A 22,893-nucleotide genomic window follows, 5' to 3' on the forward strand; every position below is an offset into this window, starting at 1 on the left:
GAGCAAGGGACCATGATCTTAATTGCTCCCTACTGGCCACATCAGATTTGGTTTCCTCTTCTCTTAACGTTATCGTCCAAGGAACCATTAAGTTTAGATTCCTTTCTGACCTTGATAACACAGAATGAGGAGTCCCTCTGGCATCCTGACCCCTGCTTTTTGGCCCTAATGGCATGATTCTTGATGACATAGACTTAGCTTCTTTAAAGCTTTCAGGAGGTGTCTCTAGGATACACCTAGCCTCTAGAAAGCTTTCTACACAGAAGTGTTACTGGTTCAAGTGGAGAAGATTTTCCCTCTGGTGTATAGCCAGAGAACTCAACCCTATTATGTGCTCTCTTCCTTCCCTTGTGGAGTATCTCCTCCAACTTTCTAATTCTGGCCTCAAATCTAACTCAGAGTGCACTTGAGTGCTATTAGTGCTTACTATTCAAAGATTGATAATAAACCAGTTTCTGTTCATCCTTAGATAGTTAGATTCATGAAAGGTTTATTTCATACCAAACCTCCTATCAAAACACCTTCAGTAGCGTGGGATCTTAATGTCATCCTCACAGCATTCATGAAACCTCCATTTGAACCACTCCATTCCTGTACTCTTTATCTCTCCACACCAGACATCACTGCGGAAACCCAAGCCAAAGTATCGGCCTGCTTATCCGACATTGCTGCCTGGATGTCCAACCGCCACCTGAAACTGAACATGTCCAAGACAGAGCTTATTGTCTTTCCACCCAAACCCACCTCTCCTCTCCCTCCACTCTCTATCTCAGTCGATTACACCCTCATCCTCCCCGTCTCATCTGCCCGCAACCTCGGAGTTATCTTCGACTCCTCCCTCTCCTTCTCCTTGCATATCCAGCAGATAGCCAAGACCTGTCGCTTCTTTTTCTATAACATCAGCAAAATTCGCCCTTTCCTCTCTGAGCACACCACCCGAACTCTCGTCCACTCTCTCATTACCTCTAGCCTTGACTATTGCAACCTACTCCTCACTGGCCTCCCACTTAGCCATCTATCCCCCCTTCAATCCATTCAGAACTCTGCTGCACGTCTTATCTTCCGCCTGGACCGATATGCTCATATCACCCCTCTCCTCAAGTCACTTCACTGGCTTCCGATCAGGTACCGCATACAGTTCAAGCTTCTCCTACTAACCTACAAATGCACTCAATCTGCAGCCCCTCAATACCTCTCTACCCTTATCTCCCCATACGCTCCTACCCGAAACCTCCGCTCACAGGACAAATCCCTCCTCTCTGTCCCCTTCTCCACCATCGCCAACTCCAGGCTCCGCCCTTTCTGCCTTGCCTCTCCCTATGCTTGGAACAAACTTCCTGAGCCCATACGCCAAGCCCCCTCCCTGCCCATCTTCAAATCCTTGCTCAAAGCCCATCTCTTCAATGTCACCTTCAGCACCTAACCCTTTCACCTCTATCCAGGAAATCTGGACTGCCCCAATTTGACTGTCTGCACATGTTGTCCATTAGATTGTAAGCTGACTGCACATGTTGTCTATTAGATTGTAAGCTCCTTTGAGCAGGGACCGTCCTTCTTTGTTAAACTGTACAGCGCTGCGTAACCCTAGTAGCGCTTTAGAAATGTTCAGTACTCTGAAATTCCTCACTTGGAAAGTACTGTTCTTTTTTTTTGTATTATTGTATTATTCTTTATTTATATCTTTTACAATTTACATACCCAAAGCGAACTTTGTCAAGAAATATAAGAAATTTCAAAGGAATATACATATCATTATGGAAAAACCATAAAAAGAAAACATTTTCCTTATTACGTAGTCCTCAAATATGGGAGACTGAACATACATAAACCTTATATAGATGATAAGGATATCTCACAGGGAAACATATCTTTAAGGAAAATAAGGCATCAAGAGTGTTACATCTTTCGTAAATCAAAGTCCAACGTTAGATACCTAAAGGGGTTTTGGAGCCCTTGCATTTAAAAAAGATCTAAGCTGTACTGGGTCAAAAAAATGGTATGTCTTGTTGTCAAACAATATAACGCATTTACACGGAAATCTTAACTGGAATTTAGCCCCCAAATGTATTGTCTCTTGTCGTAAGAGAAGAAACTTCTTCCTCCTTTCTTGCGTGATTCTAGAAACATCTGGAAAAATCTGAATATTCTCACCCATAAATATAACAGAAGTAGATACTGTCTCAACAAAGCCTCTTTATCTGTAAGAAAAACAAAGGATTCCAGCAAAGTAGATCTGTATGCAATATCTTCTTGTGCCTGTTCCAAAAGAGCAGAGACATCCAAAGTCTCTGAAACTGGTTCCTTTGATTTTAGACCACGATTGGGCAACATATACATTTTTTGAATTGGGGGGAAATTATCTGCTGAATACTTAAACACTTCCTTAAGAAACCTATTAAATAAGTCTCTCAAAGGGGTGAACTTAAGAAAAGGAAAATTCAAAATTCTCAAATTTAAGTTCCTTGCCCCATTCTCTAAATTTTCAATCTTTCTATGTACCAGATCAGCATTCTGGAGTATTTTATTTTCTTGTTCCTTTAGTTGAGTCACAGATGAGGGCATAATCGAACGGAAATGCCTATCTCCATGGGCGTTTATCTCCGAGAACGAGTCCGTGAAGGGGCGGGCCGAACCGTATTTTCGAAAAAATGGACGTTTTTGAGCTGGGCGTTTGTTTGTTTTTTAGTGATAATGGAAACTAAAAACGCCCAGCTCAAAAACGTCCTAATCCGAGCCATTTGGTTGTGGGAGGGGCCACGATTCGTAGTACACTCGCCCCCCTGATATGCCAGGACACCAACTGGGCACCCTAGGTCAGTGCGGTGGACTTCAGAAAAAGCTCCCACATGCATAGCTCCCTTACCATGGGTGCTGAGCTCCCAACCCCCCTCCCCCAAAACCCACTACCCACAAATGTACAACACTACCATAGCTCTTAGGGGTGAAGGGGGCACCTACATGTGGGTACAGTGGGTTTTGGAGGCCACCCATTTACCAGCACAAGTGTTACAAGTGGGTTGGATGGGCCTGGGTCCACCTGGCTGAAGTGCACTGCGGTACCCACTAAAAGTGCTCCAGGGACCTGCATACACGCAGGCCTCTAGGACTTGTTACTGCTGTATAACATTGGCACACCAGTTTACAACTGAAGACTAATCTCTCTGAAAACGTCCTTTATTGGAATAACCGCGTTGACTCACAGTTAACTGCAGATCAGAGGTTGTGCCCCACTGGCAACGAGTCTCCCTGGTACTGAGATGAGCAGTAGGTCAAAGCTGGCAGAATGCTGTACAATGCCCTCTTTCAGCCACATTCAAGGTAAGAACTAAGTTGTCTAATGTGGCTAACACAGGAAAGGGAACTAAAACTGGCTTACAAAAATGGCCACTACCTCATGGACTACCGGAAACACAGCAGGGCACACTCTGACCCAGTAGGCAGGGGGAAAAGCACCATGGGAGAAGAGCCTACCAACTACCAACATCGTGAGACTGTAACACAAGCTAATGAAATCACGGAGCCCAATACCCTACACCCACCACAATGCAATGCTGATGTGACCCTGTAGTGCACCCGAGAGCCACATCTGACCCAGGGAAAGGCTGTGAGAGGATCGAACACATTCTGCTGTCATGGAGGTGGGTACGGCATTTGAGGGTGGCATACAGGCTGGAAAAAAAGTTTGTAAAGTGGGGTTTTTTTGGTGGGAGGGGGTTAGTGACCACTGGGGGAGTCTGTGGAGGTCATCCTCGATTCCCTCCAGTGGTCATCTGGTCAGTTGGGGCACTTTTTTGGGACTTGTTCGTGAAAAAAAAGGGTCCAAAAAAAGTGACCCAAAATCGCGGTAAAAACGCCTTTCTTTTTTTGATTATCAGCTAAAGACGCCCATCTCTCCTCGGCTGCTAACCACGCCCCAGTCCCGCCTCCGACACGCCTCTGACACGCCCCCGTCAACTTTATTCATTTCCGCGACGGAGTGCAGTTGGAAACGCCCAAAATCGGCTTTCGATTATACCGATTTGGGCGCCTTTGCCAGAAAAACGCCCATCTCCCGATTTGGGTCGCAATATAGGCGTTTTTCTCTTTCGATTATAAGCAGGAGAGTGTTCCACTTGCTTTAAACTTGCCACCTGGGAGGCTAATTCTGATTGTAAACAATCCATTTTTAACGTGTTTGCATTAGAAGTCTTAACAAAACTCAGGCATACCTTGTGCAAAGATTCCATTGCCCCCCAAAGGGAATCTAAAGTCACTATCACTGGTTTTTCCAAGGGCAGCAGTTGGAGCTTTGGAACTGGCTGTGCTTCAGCCATTTGTCGCACAGCAGAAATTTGCTCAGAAAAAGAACTTCCAACGCTGTTCTTGGGAGTAGAAGTTAGGCTCAGTTCTTCCGGAGTTCTCTTGGGGCGGGGCACTTCCAAACCGCCGAAGGAGTTCTCCCCTCCACGCTGCACAGCTCTGCACTCTGGCTGCTGGGCGGGACCTCCGTCGACGCTGCCTCCAACCTCACACACCAAACATGGACTTCTGGGGCTGAGTGACACCTCACTCTCCAAGCCCGAGCTCCTCTCTGCTTTGGGCAGCGGAACGCCCCGCGATGTCGCTGGGACCGTGAAATCTGTTATCGGAGGTTGCCATCGGGTAAGGTCTGTTGAGGGTTGGGAGAAACCACTCTAACTTTCCCCTTCCGTTTAGGCATATTGATTGAAGAAAATCTTTTTTAAGAATTAAAATCTTCTCCGAGTACGTTTCCCACGTCCTATCGTGACGCCATCTTGGATCAGTCTGCCCGAAAGTACTGTTCTTAACAGCACTTACTTCTGCTAGATGAGTAAGTGAACTTTAAGTTCTTGTGGAAACCCATCTTACTTCAGGTTCTACAACAGAATTTTTCTCCGAACCCACCCCAGATTTCTCCCTATAGTGGTGTCGGAGTTCTACCTCAATCAATCCAATGTACTTCCTGTCTTCTTCCTTAAGCCACTCTTTCATCCTGGAGAAGCGGCATTGCATACCTTAGACTGCAAGCATGCTCTAGAATATTCTAGAATATTCTATTATCTGGAACATACTAAATCTCATAGGAAACCCTCCCAACCTTTTGTATGTTTCGACGCTAACAAATTAAGAATCCCCATTACCAAACATATTATCTTGACTTGGCTAACTGACTGTCCAGCTTATTTTTGAAAGAGAAAGACGCCCATATTTCGACCCAAATCGGGAGATGGGCGCCTTTCTCTCATGGGCGCCCAAATCGGTATAATCGAAAGCCGATTTTGGGCGCCTCCAACTGTAGTCTGTTGCGGGAATGAACAAAGTTGATGGAGGCGTGTCGGAGGCGTGGTGAAGGTGGGACTGGGGCGTGTTTATCGGCCGAGGAGAGCTGGGCACCCTCGGCCGATAATGGAAAAAAGAAGGGCGGCAGTAGCGAGAATTTGGGCTGCTTTTTTTGGACCCTTTTTTTCATGAAAAAGTCCCCAAAAAGTGTCCCAACTGCCCAGATGACCACCGGAGGGAATCGGGGATGACCTCCCCTGACTCCCCCAGTGGTCACTAACCCCCTCCCACCAAAAAAAAAGAACTTTAAAAACTATTTTTGCCAGCCTGTATGCCAGCCTCAAATGTCATACCGAGCTCCCTGACAGCAGTATGCAGGTCCCTGGAGCAGTTGTTAGTGGGTGCAGTGGACTTCAGGCAGGTGGACCCAGGCCCATCCCCCCCTACCTGTTACACTTGTGCTGGTAAATGGGAGCCCTCCAAACCACCCCCAAAACCCACTGTACCCACATGTAGGTGCCCCCCTTCATCCCTCTTCCTCTGTTCATAACTATATCTTTTGCAATATAATGTAAGCCACATTGAGCCTGCAAACAGGTGGGAAAATGTGGGGTACAAATGTAGCAAATAAATAAATAAATAAGTAGGGGCCCTATTGTGCAGTATTGAGCACTATTTAAGTAATAGTGCTCACTATTGACAACAATCCCCCTGCAATGAAAAAAACTTTAAGAGTCCCAAAAGAAATGAGAAATCCCATAAAGAACATAGGAAGCTAAAGAAAAATGAACATTTTGGCTTACATACCCCTATCAATAAACACATGATGATAAAGTTTCCTCTGTGTTTACTAAATAGGAACTTGCTGAGTACACCCCAAACAATTAACACAGATAGCAGTTAAAATGTGTTAATATTGGCAATCAATGTGTAGTAATTGGTAAACCTTACTGCACTTCAGTAAGTAGGACCCTAAATAAATGCAACAAACGAAAACATAAAAACACAGCAGACTGTCTTAGCCCCTCTTCTGGGTACCGATTATAAACCAGGGGCCCAATATTAGCCAGCGTTAATCAGCATTTTGTTGACCACTGCCAGCGTTAAACCTGGAAATTCAATACCAGGCCATGAATTTCCAGGTTTCCTGAGCTGGCTAACGCATAGCCAGTTAACTGCAATATTCAGCACTTAACCGGCTATGGGTTTTATGCGGTTCTATTTATATGTTGATCTGGCTAGTTAAGTACTGAATATTGGTACCTCTCTTACCCAATTAAATACCGCTGAATATTGACCCCTCTCTTTTTACTTCTACAGAATAGCATGCTGCAGGAGCGGAGACAAGACCTGGAGCAGCAGATCAAGCTGCTGAGAGAGGAAAATGAGAACAGCCAAGCACTGATTGACAGTTTACAGGAGAACAGCTTGCTACTCCGCAAACAGAATCATGAGAAAAACCTTCAGGTAAAAGGCAAGGAGAAACATAGACAGGGAGAGAGAGAAACCTGTAGGTAAAAGATGGGAAGAAATACCAATACCCAGAAATACAATGAGAACTACAGACAAGAGACTGAGATTTCACTGGGCAGAAAGGAACCTTTGGTGAAAGACAGAAGCACTAATAGGTAATGAGAGATAGAGACAGTGCTTTTTGTGTGCCGGTACGCACCGGTACAGCATACCAGCACCTTTTTTCCTAGGCTCACCTACCCGCCCTTAGCTCCCCTGCCCTGCTTTATGTTACTACCCACGATGCCCCTTTTAAGCCCCCCGTCGAGTTACGGCGCCCCAGCCCCACCTGCCCACCCTTAGCTTCCCGACAGCCCCCCCCCCCCCCCCCCCGGCAATGCATTTAAATCTTTTATTTTTTTTTTACATGAAGTCACAGCGCCGGCGTTAGTGAGAGGACCAGGCTTGCCTCCTCCTGCCTTCCCTTCGTTCCCTCTCAGTGTCCCTTCCTTCTTGTGACATAGTTTCCTGTTTCCGCGAGGGCGGGACACTGATAGGGAACGAAGGGAAGGCAGGAGGATGCGAGCCTGGTCCTCTCACTAACACCGGCGCTGCAACTTCATGTAAAAAAAAATAATAAAAGACTTAAACGCGTTGCGGGGGGGGGGGCTGTCGGGAAGCTAAGGGCTGGCAGGTGGGGCTGGGGTGCTGGAACTTGACAGAGCTTAAAAGGGGGGCAGGTGGAGGCCTAGGGCGAGTTACTGGACATGGAGGGGAGGATAGGGGGCAAAGGAGAATCGCTGGACATGGGGGGAGGGAAGACAGAGGAGAATATGCACATGGATTTAGGGGAGAGAGGAGAAATTTTGGACATGGATGGAGGAGAGGAGAGAGAGAAGAAGTGAGATGAACATGGATGGAGGGAAGGAGAGAGGAGAAATGCTGGACATGGATAGAGGGAGAGAGGAAAAATGCTGGACGTGATGGAGAGAGGAAGGAGATGCATACTGACAAGGTGAGGGAAAGGGAAAAGAGGAGAAAATCTGTGCATGGATGATAGGCAAAAGCTAGATCCACTGTATACCTCCTCCAGTCAAGTCCGCAGAGGACCCAGCTTTTACCTATGGATATAGGGCAAGAAATTAAGGAGGAAAGTAAAGAAATAAATGGAAAGGAAGCCCTGGAAATGGAGTTAAGGGTTCAGATAACGAGCCTCAGAATCAGAGACTGGGACCAACATGTTTAGAAAAACAGTCACCAGACAACAAAAAGGTAGAAAAAATAATTTTATTTTCATTTTAGTGTTTGGAAGATGTCCAATTTGAGAATTTACATCTGCTTTCTTATTTTGCACTAGGTATACTAGAGCTGTAACAGCTTATACTGTAGATATTATTTATAAAGAAAAAAAATCACGTTATTTTTTGCTCCTATACTGGTATAGTATTTTTAATGATACTGCTTATATGCGCCACGGCTCATATAAGGGGCGTGGCCACTGTGGGTGTGGTTACCATAGGGGCGGATCCATAGATGGTGACTCCACCCGTACCGGTACCTTTTTTCCTACAAAAAAAGCACTGGATAGAGATCTGACATGATGACTAGAAAGGGCGGCATTTATAGCATTTCTCCCAGAATGAGGTAGACTGATGTATAAATCATAAACTGGATTAAATTTTTTTAAACGCTAAAAAGAAACTCTCAGAAAACTGTTGTAGTGCCCCTCAGGTAAAAGAAAGTATTCCTTACCAAGGGATGGGAGTAGCTCGAAGAAGGAACACTGTGCACCCCAACTACTACTACTACTACTACTAGTTAACATTTCTAGAGCGCTACTAGGGCTACTATGGCTCACTAGCCCATGCGAAGCATGACAAAAAGGGAGTTCTTGCTTGTAACAGTGGTCAGACATATATTTAATACAGTAATCCTAAAAGTCAGTTATCCAGACCCAGAGCAATAACATAGTAACGTAGAGGGGCATAATGAAATGGCGCCGGCCAAATAGATGGCTGGTGCCGCAAAGAGCAGTCCCAAACCGTATTATCGAAAAAGATGGCCAACCATCTTTCGTTTCGATAATATGGTTGGGGTCAGCCAAATGTCAGAGATGGCCGGGTTAGAGATGGCTGGCATCGGTTTTCGCCGATAATGGAAACTAATGCCGGCGATCTCAAACCCGGCCAAATCCAAGGCATTTGGTCGTGGGACGAGCCAGCATTTGTAGTGCACTGGTCCCCCTGGCATGCCAGGACACCAACCAGGTACCCTAGGGGGCACTGGAGTGGACTTAGCTCCCAGGTGCATAGCTCCCTTACCTTGGGTGCTGAGCCCCCCAAATCTCTCTCAAAACCCACTCCCCACAACTGTACACCACTACCATAGCCCTTACGGGTGAAGGGGGGCACCTACATGTGGGTACAGTGGGTTTGGGGGGGTTTTGGAGGGCTTAACATTTACCACCACAAGTGTAACAGGTAGGGAGGGATGGGCCTGGGTCCACCTGCCTGAAGTGCACTGCACCCACTAAATACTGCTCCAGGGACCTGCATACTGCTGTCATGGAGCTGGGTATGACATTTGAGGCTGGCATCGAGGCTGGCAAAAAAAAAATATATATATTTTTTTTTGGGTGGGAGGGGGTTGGTGACCACTGGGGGAGTAAGGGGAGGTCATCCCCGATTCCCTCCGGTGGTCATTTGGTCAGTTGTGGCACCTTTTTAAAGCTTGGTCCTGAAAAAAAAGGGACCAAGTGAAGCTGGCGAAATGCTCATCACGGTCGGCTTTCTTTTTTCCATTATCAGGCAAAGCCGGCCATCTCGTGAGCATGCCCTCATCCCACCTTCGCTACCCTACCGACACGCCCCCTTGAAGTTTGGCTGGCTCCGCAACAGAAAGCAGTTGGCGCCAGCCAAAATCGGCTTTCAATTATACCGATTTGGCACGCGCTGGGAGGGTGTCGGCTCGCTGGTTCCCTGCTCTTTCTGACCCAGAACAGGTTACTTCCTGTTCCAGGGCAGAGAAAGCAGGGAAGCAGCAGAGCCGACGCAGCTCCCAGTGACGTGCACTGGGGGCGGATCGGCCCTCCCACCTGCCCCCCGCTGAAAGATAGGGTGCGTTTCGGGGGGGCGCTCCGGAGGGGGGGGGCGCCGTGCCCTGCACCCGGGGGGGGGGGGGGGGCGCAGCAGCGACCCGCCCCGGGTGTCAGGCACCCGCGCTACGGCACTGTAGAAAACACATCAGCATACGTTTGCAGTACTGCTTCTAGCTGCTGTTTCTGAGTGGGGGTTAACTGCTCTTCCACTACAACTTGTTGTGTAGATCTCTCTGGTAATGACTCTGCTAAGAGGCCAGGTATGGGCTCACTATCCTGACACTCTTCTAGTTGGCTGCACACAGCTAGCACCATAGTTGTGCAATCTGTATGGGCCTTTAACATATTTACTTGAAAGGTATGCTACTTTCTGTCTTGAGAGTCCATAGATATAACATAGTTTGTATCATTTAGGCACCATATGACCTTGTACGGTCCCACCCAATTAGCCTGAAGTTTATTCTGAGATACTGGGACTAAAACAAGTACCTGCTGGCCCTTATATAACTCTCTATTTCGTACTTTACTATCACACCAAATCTTTTGCTTAGTCTGGGCTGCCTGCAAGTTATCTCTGACAAAGCCCAGAAGGTCTTCTAATCTCTGCTGCATATTGACTACATATTCAGTTACAGGGGTTTCATAGATGTCAACTCTCCCTTCCCAATGTTCTCTTAGGTCAGAGGGCCCTCTCACCCTCCGGCCATACAGCTGCTTGAATGGGGAGAACCCGGTAGGCTCCTGGGGTACTTCTCTGTATGCAAACAATAGGTAGGGCAAGTACCTTTCCTAGTTCCGGTCGCCCGATTCCACAAAAGTATTTAACATGTGCTTTAATGTTCCATTAAATCTCTCCACCAACCCATTAGTTTCAGGGTGATATGGGGTGGTATGTACAGATTTCACTCACAGTGTGCCCACAGATTTTGGATGAACTCAGACATAAACTGTGTCCCTTGGTCTGAGAGTATTTCTCATGGTTATCCTACCCGGGAGAATATTTCTAGCAGTGCAGTGGCAATTTTCTCTGCTTCTATGTGGAATAAGGCTACTGCTTCAGGATATCTAGTAGCAAAGTCCACCACTGTCAATATATGCCTTTTCCCAGTTCAGCTTGAAACAGCTAGAGGCCCCACTGTATCCACAGCTGTTCTCTCAAATGGCTTACTGATAATGGGTAAAGGTTTTGGGGGTGCTCGGGGATGATCTTGGATCTTACCCACGCATCATAGGTTTGATAATAATCAGCTATGACTCAAGATTCTCCTGGCCAACAGAAGTTCTTTTTTTTTTTTTTTATATTTATTAATTAAACAATATATACAAGAAACTTCTTGTGTTGGAAAAGTGTTAACATCAAACTAAATTTGATACAATGATCAAAGGAAAAAGGAGAAAATAAAATTACATTCTCAAAAGGATAAATGACACTCAAGTCCATAAATTGAGATCCAAGACTTCAGTAAATCTAAGGGAGAGAAATAAGGAAAACATACAGGATTCTATACTCTGTTAAGTGGAGAAGTTCCTATATTTAGTGCTTTTCGCTTTTTACTGAGGTTATAAGTGTTGATACATGTACAGGTTCTGTAAATACGTATTTCTTCTCCCTAAGCCGTATTATGCACTTGCAGGGGTATCTTAAAAAAAAGGTACCCCCCAAGTGCAGAATTTCTGGCCTAAGGAGCAAAAATTGTTTCCTCCGTCGTCTTGTCTCCTTAGAGACATCTGGAAATAGCAAGATTTTAAAACTTAAAAAAGTTTTATGCTTATTACGGAAAAACAAACGGAAAATCCAATCCTTGTCAGGCAATAATGCAACAGTCGCCACCAAAGTGGCGGCTGTTGCTAATTCAGAGTCAGAAGTTTCAAGCAAGAGAGATATGTCTATAGGATTTTCGGCAACTTGATTCAGGGTCTTCCCTGGGATATAATACGCTTGAGAAAACGGTGGTAGGTTCTGTTCCGGCACATCCAAAACTTCCCGTAGATATCGTTTCAACATTTCAAGAGGAGCAACATTTTGTATTTTAGGAAAATTAACAAATCTCAGATTATGGTTCTTAGTATAGTTATCAAAAGTCTCCATTTTATATCTGAGGTTTGTCAAGTCTTTTATCATTGTAGGTTGTAGTCCTTCTAAACTTTTAATCTTATGATCCATTTTATCAACTTTATCTTTCAAAACCTTGATATCTTCCTCTTTTTTTTGCAAGTCAATTTCTAAAGTCTTTATTTTTGGTGAAACTTCATTAATCTGCTTCAAGAAAGTTTGTCCCAGGTTAGATACTAAATCCCATAAAGCGTCTAAAGTCACTTCCCTTGGTTTAACTACTAATTCTTTAGGTAGTACACACCTTTCAGACATCTGGTCATGGCTCACACTTTGTCCCTCAGCTCCTCTCCCCTCGTTCCGCGGCGATTCCATGGGCAAACTGCCCTCCAGTCCCTCCTCAGATAGAATTGAAGCTTCCTCACGACGGTCTTCCGGGCCCCTAGCACCTTCCAGGAGGGACCCCGTCGATCCAGAGAGGAAGGAACTCGCACCAATCGGCTGGGGAGGCGGAGTACGTGCAGCGGGGCTCAGAGTGGTTTCTAAGCCGGGGGAAGCCGATATCTCCCTATCGCCGGCATTCCCTACCGGCGGCGTTCCGCTTTGTTGAACAACTCCTTGTGGTCGAAGGAAACGGTCAATTGGACCAGGTAAGGGGGGAGGTAGCGGGGAGGCTCTAGCCGCTATTCTCCCTCGTCGTTTCGGCATTTTCTTATAACAGGAAAATCGATCCACAGCGTCTTAACAGAGCGCAGCCATCTTGGCATCCCCCTCTGCCGCCAACAGAAGTTCTGTGTCAAATCTAGCATGTGTGCATGTCACCCCCTGATATCCTGCTAGTGAAATATCATGTGCAATCTGTAGGAGCTGTTCTCTGTATGTTTTGGGCACTATAAGCTGCTTTCCTACTGTCCAGGGCCTGTTAGGAACACTGGGATCAGTTTCTCTGTACAACAAGCCCCCTTTCCATAGGAAACAATCTTTACAAGTCTCATTGGCTGGCTGACCAGCCCTCTGCATCGGGGCTTCCAGGTCAAAGTGTTGTGCTTTCTGAAAAGCATGTCTCTGTCCTATATCGGTGTTCATAACTGGAAGGGTCTCTGCTGGTGACTGTGACAGTCTGCTCAATTGGTATGTCAGTTAAATCGGGCTGTTCTATACTGGCGGCCCCAGTCACCTCAGGAGCTGGTGCTGCCCGAGCACTGGAGCGCCTCCTCCTGCCGCTTGGTTAGCTGGTTCCACCTGGTCTGGCTCAGGATCTCGAACTGGAGAGGTGGTCTCTGCTTCCTTCACTTGTTGGACTGGCTGGCACAGACTATGGGACACCATAGCAGAAATACTGACTCCACTATCAAGGGTAGCGTTCACTGAACCCATGTCGATCCCATGCAGCATCGGTACTTGCATGTTTTTCATTATTCCTTCTTCTCTGTATCCAGGCTTTGTACCCCAATCCAGGAATACTCGAGCAATGGGTACAGTCTTACCTCTGCAGTGTGCCCTGGAAGAATAGCATCTTCTGACACTAGCTCTGGTCATAATAAAGTCATGCTAGAGCTAGTGTCCACGAGCCTAGCCACCTGGGTCCGATTCACAGTTATTGGGGTGCTGTAGTGTTGTGGAAACCAATCTGCTTCCTTGCGTGAGGAATGACCAGTAACTTTCTGTGCTGCGGCAATTGCATGGGCCTCCTTCGTGGGACTGGAGCTACCCACGTGGCTTGGCCACTGTTTGGAAAACAGTTTGGATACTGGGCTAAATGGACCATTGGTCTGACCCAGTATATGGCTACTCTTATGTTCTTATGACCCCAAGGTTACGAGCTGATGAGTTGAGGAGGGTGAGAGTGTTATCCACAGAGATAAAGAATGGGGGAAGAGGAGAGTTTGGTTTAGGAGGAAAGATAAGAAGCTCAGTCTTGGTCATGTTTTGTTTCAGATGGCAGTGAGACATCCAGGCAGTGGTGTGCTGGAGCCGGCTCGCACCGGTTCGCAAGAGCCGGTTGTTAGTTTTTTAAGAATTTTGGGAACCGGTTGTTAAAGTAGCTACTTTAACAACCGGCTCTCAAAATTTAGGCTTGCCGAGTTGCCGTGCCTCTTCTTGATGTCCTCTGCTCCGTCCTTCCCTGTGGCTCGCTCAGCATGTCTCACCACCTCCCCCCTACTACTCCTGTTGCAGCTCCTCTTCTTATTACAGCGATTTTTTTTTCAGTGGTGCCAGCCGGCAGGCAGAGTAAGAAAAAGCACGTTGCTTCAGCCAATCCTGTGGACTTTACTTCAGCCTGTCCCGCCCCTGGGACAGGCTGAAGAAAAGCCCCAGAATTGGCTGAAGGAGCCTGCTTTTTCTTACTCTGCCTGCCGGCCGGCACCACTAAAATAAAAAATCGCTGTAAGTTTTCTGTTCCTTTTTGCTTTCCAGCTTAACCTGAGTCAGGTCAAGGTCTGATTCTGCTCTTTTCTGGTTCTCCCAACATTTTAAGAGAGAAAGTTCCGCCCCAATAGCCAGAGAAAGAGCTTCTAATCCTGCAAACAGGAGAAACGGAGAGCAAACTGCCTGCAGGAGCTATTGCTCTGGTAGGAGATTTCCCCCAATTTCCTGTCCTTTCTCTGCAAACACTCCTGCAGCTTTCTAACCTGGGGCACTGCAAAGTCAGGAGCCTGAGCAGACCTGGCCTGAGGAAAGGAACTTTGGGGGACTCTACTGAAGAGAGGGAGAAAGATGCGGAGTCCTACAAAGGGAGATTTTGGTGCCCCAGGTTTTGTGTCTAACTGGTTTCTAGTTGCTAAAATCCTGCTCTGTGAATTATATAAAGGCTCAGGGGAGGGAAGAGTGAGGAAGGAGATGAGGGAAAAGGGAGAGGAGAAAAACTGCACATGGATGAAGAAAATAGACAGAAGCTGAGGACCAGAAATGAAGAAGAAAGGAGGAAAGGAAAGAAAGAAATGGAAAGGAAGCCCTGGAAATGGAGTTAAGAGGACAGATAGCAGCAGAATCGGATACTGGACCAGCATGATCAGAAAAACAGTCACCAGACAACAAAGGTAGAAAAAAATCATTTTATTTTCATTATAGTGTTTGGAATATGTCCACTTTGAGAATCAGGTGCTCAACATTAAAAGTTTATATTTATTTATTTACTTATTTATGGCATTTTATCGCACATTAAACATGAATTAGATTGGAACCTGGGATCATTTAATTTTTTTTCGTGCATTGCCCCCCCAGGCTCTCTCCCCGGCTATAGCCAGATCTGCAATTTAGGGGGGGGGGGCGCAGAGGGGGACGGGGGGGGGGGGCGCAGAGAGGGACCGGGGAGAGAGCCTGTTGTTAAACATTTACCAGCACACCACTGCATCCAGGCACCAATGTCAGACAGGCAGTCCGATACTTGGGGCTGGATTCCTGCAGGACAGCCTGATATGTGTCCAATGCCAGTTTTCCAGTTTTCTCTCTGTCCTACATGCAGGGCTTTTTTTGAGGGGGTACTTGGGGGTACTGAGTACCAGCACCTTTTCCATTGTCTGCTAAAATTGACCCATGGTCCCCAAGTTTTAATGAAAGAGCTCAGACTCTACACAACAATTCTGCCTTGCCATAGATTCTGTGACTGGTTGCAGGGGGCCTGACTTTTGTGGAGTGGGACCCTCAGTGATCACCCCACCCCTAAAGGGTGGCCTGGCATTTGAGTACCAGCACCTTTTTTGCTAGAAAAAAATGCACTGCCTACATGCAACCATTTGCTGTGCTTTCAAGTCTGCTTTTTCCGATCTGACAAAGAAGGGCAACCTTCGAAAGCTAATCAAGAAATGTATTAAGTTATGTCCAATAAAAAAGGTATCATCTTATTTTCTTTTCCATGTTTTATTTTGTTTGATTTCTATTGATAAGTCTGCTTTGGAATGCGGGCAGGAATGACTTCCAAACATGAAGCACTGCTTCCCAGCATATTGCTGTGTGCAGTTTTTCTCCATCTCCTGCTTTGACTGAATCCTGAAGCAGCAGGAGGAGGGCAGGTGGAGAGAAGATAGAAGATACACTGAAGGTCACATGGGTGTAGGATTAAAGTGTCTTTGTTTTTGCTGCCCCAGTTAACCCTGCAGCTTCTGGTTGGCAGCTAAAGGGAACTCAATTTAGAATGAAAGCATACAGCACTAAAATAATAATTATTACTTGGTAACAATAGCAAACTATTTAATATATTTCAGTGCTTCTCATCCCAGTCCTAAGGGCACACCCAGCCAGTCAGAGTTTCAGGATTTCTACAATGAATATGCATGAGATAATTTTACATTCACTGCCTCCTTGGTATGCAAATCTTATTGTAGATATTTTGAAAACCTGACTGGCTGGTCAGTGGGTTGAGAAGCACTGATATATTTAACCCAATGGAAAATATATTTCCTTACAGAAAAAGCATGTAACGGGCAGGAGAAAAGGTATTACCTTCTGTAGGTAAAAGAAGTGAACTTTATCAATAGAGACATACAGTATTAAGAATTATTATAAACACTAAAAAAAAAAAAAGCATCATTGCCTCTAGTACTCTGTCACTTCTCTCCTGGACTGTATTGGATCCTTCACACTCTGTTTTTGTGACTTTCCCCATCTGACTGCTCCTCAGCTTCACATTTCTAGCTATTGATGGGTCTCCATTCTTCCCCTCCCTCTGGCTCAGTTGTGTATTTGTTCCCAATGACAAGTATCAGAGGGGGTAGTGAAAGGACAAAGTGAGGAAAAAATATTTAATTCTTATATACTTCCCTCCAAGTGGTAGACATTCAGATACAGTAGGTATCTTCTGGACCTGGAGGACTTACAGCTTGTTTGTACTTGGGCAAGTCATTTAACTCTCTATTGCCTCAAGATCACAAGGAGCTACAATGGGATTTGAACCAGGCTTCCCTGTTTCTCAGCCCACTGCTCTAACCAATAGGTTACTCCTCCACTGCTGGGTAATTTGAATATGGTAGGAACAGAAGGGGAGACATTGCAGTGGAGCAGCAGCACGAGGCAAGAACAAGAAGGGTTCATTCCTGCCCCCAAAGAGGCCACTAGACCACCAGGGATTCCTAAGATAGGCCCAAGGAGGGCCAGTGGGGGGTTCGAACAGAATGGAGGAGCGGTGGAGAGGGGACCATCGCCACTTTCAGAAGGGTGGGCTCAAGGTGGTGTCTTTTTTATTCGGGTGTGTATGTCTGTGTGTGTATGGGGGGGCGGGGTTGGGTTTCTGCCAAAACCAAGTGGTCAGTTCGGTCGCAGATTTTGTTTCGACAGAAATCAAAAATCCTGGGTTCGGTCAGGCTCTACTTGCCAGGTGCCATTTTCAAGATTGTGGCACTGTTTGTTTTATGGCTGAACAGTCTTAGGGTAGTGCCCCATAGCTGGTTAAGTACTGAATATTGCACTTAACTGACTGTGTTTTAACTGGTTCTGTAAACCCGGAAATTCAATGGCAAAGCCTGGCATTGAATTACCAAGCTGAACGCCGGCGGCCATCAGCAGAATATTATTCCCGTTATGTTTTTTTTTGTTTACTTTTATTATTATTTATGTGTTTTTGTAACCTGCCTAGAATGGTATGATAGTGCAGGATAGAAATATTTAAAATAAATAAATACCAGTTCAAATTGCTGTCTCACTGTTAGGTTTGCTCATCTGTGTGTCTCTTGACAGTTAGAGCAGATACAGTCGGAAATTGAAGATCTACGAATCTCCAACCGTCGCCTCCAACTGAAGGTGAAGGAAATGAGTGATGAACTTCATCTCCATGATGCCAACAGTTCTACCATCTCAATTCAGTCTGAGATTGAGCAGACCATGGACTCTGAGATGGATCACCAAGGTACACTCAAGGTCAGTGCTATGTGACGATTCTGTACTACATGTGGAGAAGGTGAAGATCTTTAAGTACCGATAAATGTAACCAGAGACCAAAGAAAAGAGGCAGAAAGATACAGAAATTGCCACCAACCTGATTAAAAAGAATTTCCAAGCACATCTTGATATGTTGCCTGAGCATATTATAGTTTATGAACACCATTAGCATATTATAGTTTACTAGTAAAAGAGGCCCGTTTCAGAGCAAATGAAACGGGCGCTAGCAAGGTTTTCGTCGCCAACACCCTCCCTCCCTGGCCAACCCCTTCATCGTTCTGCCATTGCTCCGCCCCCAACGTCATGACGTTTGACGCGAGGGTGGGGCCCGGAGCGATTTCCCCCCCCCCCCCCCCGCCTCCCTGCCTCCCTCCCTGCCAACCCCTTCGTTGTTCTGCCATTGCTCCGCCCTCGAGTGCGGGGCCCGGAGCGATTTTGGTGGCTTCACCACCACGAACCTTCGAACCTTTTTGAAGGAAGTCAGGGCTTGGCTTCAGTGACGTCAGTGTCCTCAGAACGTTGAGGGTGAGTTTTATTATAGTAGATGAACATCATAAGGAGGTTTTCTGATACAGTGAAAGTGTTGAGTGCTGAACCAAGCCTTTGCAGCGAATCTGAGAAATTTAAGCATCTCCAACATGCCTTGGCCTAGGGATGAGGTTCATTCCTTTCATGGTATACACAAAATTAACTCATTTGGAGACATTACCCCTTGAGAATAAGAACACCCACTCTGGTAATCAATCAGTCCACCTGTCTGCTCTCGGTGGAAGAATAATCTCATATTTAGAGCAACAGGCTGAGAATTAGGGAAAGAATTAAAAACAGAAGCTTTACAAACAACCATGAAAACAAAGAGAATGACCACTAATAAATAAGTAGATTAAAAAATAGATAAAATATGTAGTTAATATAAAATGAAAATAAAATTTAGGATATTCTTATAGGAAACCCAATATGGCCGTGTTTTGGCAAAGCCTATGTATAGCATCTGAAAAAAACCCCATAAAAGTGTAGACAAGATGACATTTTTAAGAAACCCATCGAAAAAAAGCACATACAACAAGATCACTTTTTGAGCATATACCATAAACAAGAAGCTTGTGTCACTTAATCGCAGATGTGCAATCAACAAAATAGATTAGATCATATATAAAATGTAAATCTGAAATAATGAGACAAAAAGGAATCTCATTACTATATTAATAGTTAACATCTACAAAAATAAAATCAACTTAATTAAATGTTATCTTACCTGCAACTTTTTGTTTTATTCAGTTACTGTATGTTAACATTAACACAGCACATAATGCAGAACAATCAATGCCACCTCAAAGACATATAGTTATTTATTATTATTTATTGCATTTGTATCCCACATTTTCCCACCTATTTGCGGGCTCAGTGTGGCTTACAATACATTGTATTAATGGAAGTACAATTTGTTACAACTCGATTGTGGTTACATTGTTATGCATTGAGTTTAAGACAGAGTCTACGTATCGTTAAGAGAGTAGTACAATGGAACAAAACAATGGAACAAAGGAAGAACAACGGATACTGATAGGACTATAGAACAATAGCGCGAAAAACTTTCGGGTATAGCATTTTACCTGTAGATTAAGGTTTAAGTATGTTAAAATGAGAGTACAGATGAGAATGTGTTGATGTATTACTAACAGTGTGCGTAGATTTCATGTGTTTTGATCCTTTCGATAGATATTTTCGAAGAGATGAGTCTTCAATAGTTTGCGGATGTCGGTCAGCTCGTTGGTCGTCTTCAGGTTACGTGGAAGATTGTTCCAAAATTGCGTGCTGATATAAGAAAAGGTTGATGCGTGCATCACTTTGTATTTTATGCCTTTGCAATTTGGGAAGTGGAGGTTCAGGAAAGTTCGGGATGATCTTTTAGCATTTCTAGGTGGTAGGTCTATTAAGTCAGACATGTAGGCTGGGGCTTCACCATGAATAATTTTGTGGACTAGTGTGCATACTTTAAAAGTGATGCGTTCCTTGAGTGGGAGCCAGTGTAGCTTCTCTCGTAAGGGTTTTGCGCTTTCGTATTTTGGTTTCCCGAAAATGAGTCTGGCAGCTGTGTTCTGGGCTGTTTGAAGTTTCTTCAGTATTTGCTCTTTACAACCTGCGTATAATGAGTTGCAGTAATCTAAATGGCTAAGTACGAGTGATTGCACTAGGCTGTGGAAGACGGATCTTGGGAAGAATGGTCTTGTTCTTTTCAGTCCCCACATGCTGTAGAACATCTTTTTGGTTGTGTTGTTTGCGTGATTTTCGAGTGTTAGGTGGCGGTCAATAGTGACTCCAAGGATTTTTAAAGTTTCAGAAATTGGAAGATTTAGTTTTGGTGTGTTTATAACTGTGAATTCATTCGTGTTGTATTGGGAGGTAAGTATCAGGCATTGAGTTTTTCCTGCATTCAGTTTCAAACGAAATGCATCTGCCCAGGTGTTCATGATGTGGAAGCTTTGGTTGATTTCATTATGGATTTCTTTAATGTCTTGTTTGAAAGGAATATATATTGTTACATCGTCAGCGCATATATGTGGGTTAAAGTTATGGCTTGCTAGAAGTTTTGCCAGGGGTGTCATCATTAGGTTGAAGATAGTTGGTGAGAGGGGTGATCCTTGCGGTACTCCACATTCTGGTGTCCATGCTGCAGACGTAGTTGAATTTGATGTTACCTGGTATGAGCGTAAGGTTAGGAACCCCTTGAACCAGTTTAGGACATTGCCTCCGATGCCAAAGTATTCAAGTATATGTAGTAGGATTCCGTGGTCCACCATGTCAAAGGCACTTGACATGTCAAATTGTAGAAGGAGTATATTGTTGCCGGTTGCAATCATTTGTTTAAATTTAGTCATTAGTGTAATTAGTACTGTTTCGGTATTGTGGTTCGATCGGAATCCTGATTGGGCATCATGCAGTGTTGAGAATTTGTCTAGATAGTTTGTAAGTTGTTTTGTTATCATCCCTTCGGTTATTTTGGTTATTAGTGGTATGGATGCTACTGGCCGGTAATTGGTTATTTCACTTGCACTTTTCTTTGCGTCCTTGGGTATTGGGGTGAGTAGAATATTTCCTTTTTCTTTTGGGAAAAGCCCGCTTTGTAGCATGGAGTTTACATGGTTCGTTAGGTCTGTTATGAATTGTTGAGGGGCTGATTTCATGAGGTTGTTTGGGCATATGTCTAGTTTGCAGTTGGATTTGGCGAATCTTTTGAGTGTTTCAGAGATGAGGTCTTCTGATAGTATTTCAAATTCGGACCAGGTTCTGTCTGCTGGGTATATTCCGTCTTCTAGGTCTAGGCAGTCTAGGAGTGTGGCATATTCAGTAGGGCTGGTGGGTATTTTAAGTCGTAGTTGAATAATTTTCTCTTTGAAGTATTTCGCAAGGTTGTCAACACTTGGTATGTCTTTGTTCTTGTTTGTAACTGGTGTGGTTCTCCGAGGACAAGCAGGCTGCTTGTTCTCACGACTGGGTGACGTCCGCGGCAGCCCCCACCAACCGGAAAAAAGCTTCGCGGGACGGTCGGCACGCAGGGCACGCCCACCGTGCATGCGCGGCTGTCTTCCCGCCCGTGCGCGACCGCTCCCGCCAGTTCCTTTTTTTTCCGCGTCTGGAGAGAGTCGTGCCTCGAACCGCTCTCTCTTTTTCAGCCGCCGGATTTTCGATCGCGTTTACGCGATCGCGCTATTTCTTAGTTTTTCTTAGTTTTTCGGTCTAGTTACCGCCCGGCTTCTTTTTTCAAAAAAAAAAAAAAGAAGAAAAAAGAAACCCTGCGCGTGTGGAGCACGCGCTCCCTTTTTCCCTCGCTTCCAGCGGGGACGCCGCGTTGCGGCCTAGTGGCCACTCGGTCGTTTTCTTTTTCGTGGTGTGATTTCAGCCACCATTGACGACTTTGACTTCGCCGACGCGATTTTTCCGTCGATGTCCTCGAAGGTCCCGAGTGGATTTAAAAAGTGTGGTCGCTGCGGCCGGCCGATCTCGCAGACCGACACCCACGCTTGGTGCCTCCAGTGCCTCGGGCCGGAGCACAATATCAAGTCGTGTTCTCTGTGTCTCGGTCTCCGGAAACGGACTCAGGTTGCGAGGCAAGTTCTGCGGGACCGTCTTTTTGGAACTTGCGCCGGCCCCTCGACGTCGACCTCGAAGGCATCGGTATCGACGCCCGGCCCTTCGGTACCGGTATCGATGCCCGAGACATCGGCACCGATGGCAGCGACCCCAGGAGAACAGGTCCCGTCGGCCCGCCGGTCCTCCGGTGAGAGTGGGGGTGAGAGGCCGCGTGGGCAGTCGGCCCCGGTCACTCCCTCAGCTCGTGGGCCACGGGACCGAACCCTGTCTGACCCGGTACCTCGAGACCGAGGGGGATCGACCTCCTCCTCCTCCATGCCCTCCGGCGCCGGTGACGGGCATCGCAAGAAAGATAAGAAGCGTCGTCACCGGTCGCCCTCGGCGCATCCGGATATCGGAGAGGAGGCGACGCCGAAGCATCATCGTCGGGAGGAGAGGTCTCCGTCGGTTGTGGAGGTACCGACGCATCGGGGTTCCGGCACCTCGGTGCCGTCTCCTGGCTCCCAGCAGCTTCTGGCGCCGACACCCCTACCGACCCCACCGCCTTTCCCGGCAGCGGGCCTGGACGAGTGCCTCAGAGCCATCCTTCCGGGGATCCTGGAAGGGCTGATGCGCCAGGCTGTGCCGGCACCGGGGGTGCTTGCGCCCTCGGCGCCGATGACTGTGGCGCCGGCGAGCTCTAGCCCGGCACCGGGGCCGTCGACACCGCCGCCGCTTGCGGTGCCGGTCTCGACCGCCATGCAAGTGGAGTCCCCGTCGACGTCGATGGAGGGAGCTCCGTCCCCGCCAGCGCGGGAGTCCACCGCTCGACGACACCGAGACCCTGGTGCCTCGACATCGAGCCGGGCCCGGTTCAGGACTCAGCTACATGAGCTTATGTCCGACACCGAGGATGAGGACTCGTGGGGGGAAGAGGAGGACCCTAGATATTTCTCCTCAGAGGAGTCTACGGGCCTTCCCTCGGACCCCACGCCTTCACCGGAGAGGAAGCTCTCACCTCCTGAGAGTCTCTCCTTTGCCTCCTTTGTGCGGGATATGTCTATCA

General features: G+C 46.4%; 1 protein-coding gene across 1 annotated transcript in view; it reads left to right on the plus strand.

The window, feature by feature from the left end:
- The window catches only part of BICDL2 (BICD family like cargo adaptor 2), a 300,101-nt gene that overhangs the window by 213,519 nt on the left and 63,689 nt on the right, over nt 1-22,893 (plus strand). Inside the window, exons 5-6 of the mRNA XM_030210010.1 lie at nt 6,601-6,747; nt 17,556-17,735. Of these exons, the coding sequence (XP_030065870.1) occupies nt 6,601-6,747; nt 17,556-17,735 (327 nt within the window). The remainder of the gene's footprint in view (nt 1-6,600; nt 6,748-17,555; nt 17,736-22,893) is intronic.

The sequence above is a fragment of the Microcaecilia unicolor genome, chromosome 7, assembly GCF_901765095.1.
Source record: "Microcaecilia unicolor chromosome 7, aMicUni1.1, whole genome shotgun sequence".
Lineage (NCBI taxonomy): Eukaryota > Metazoa > Chordata > Amphibia > Gymnophiona > Siphonopidae > Microcaecilia > Microcaecilia unicolor.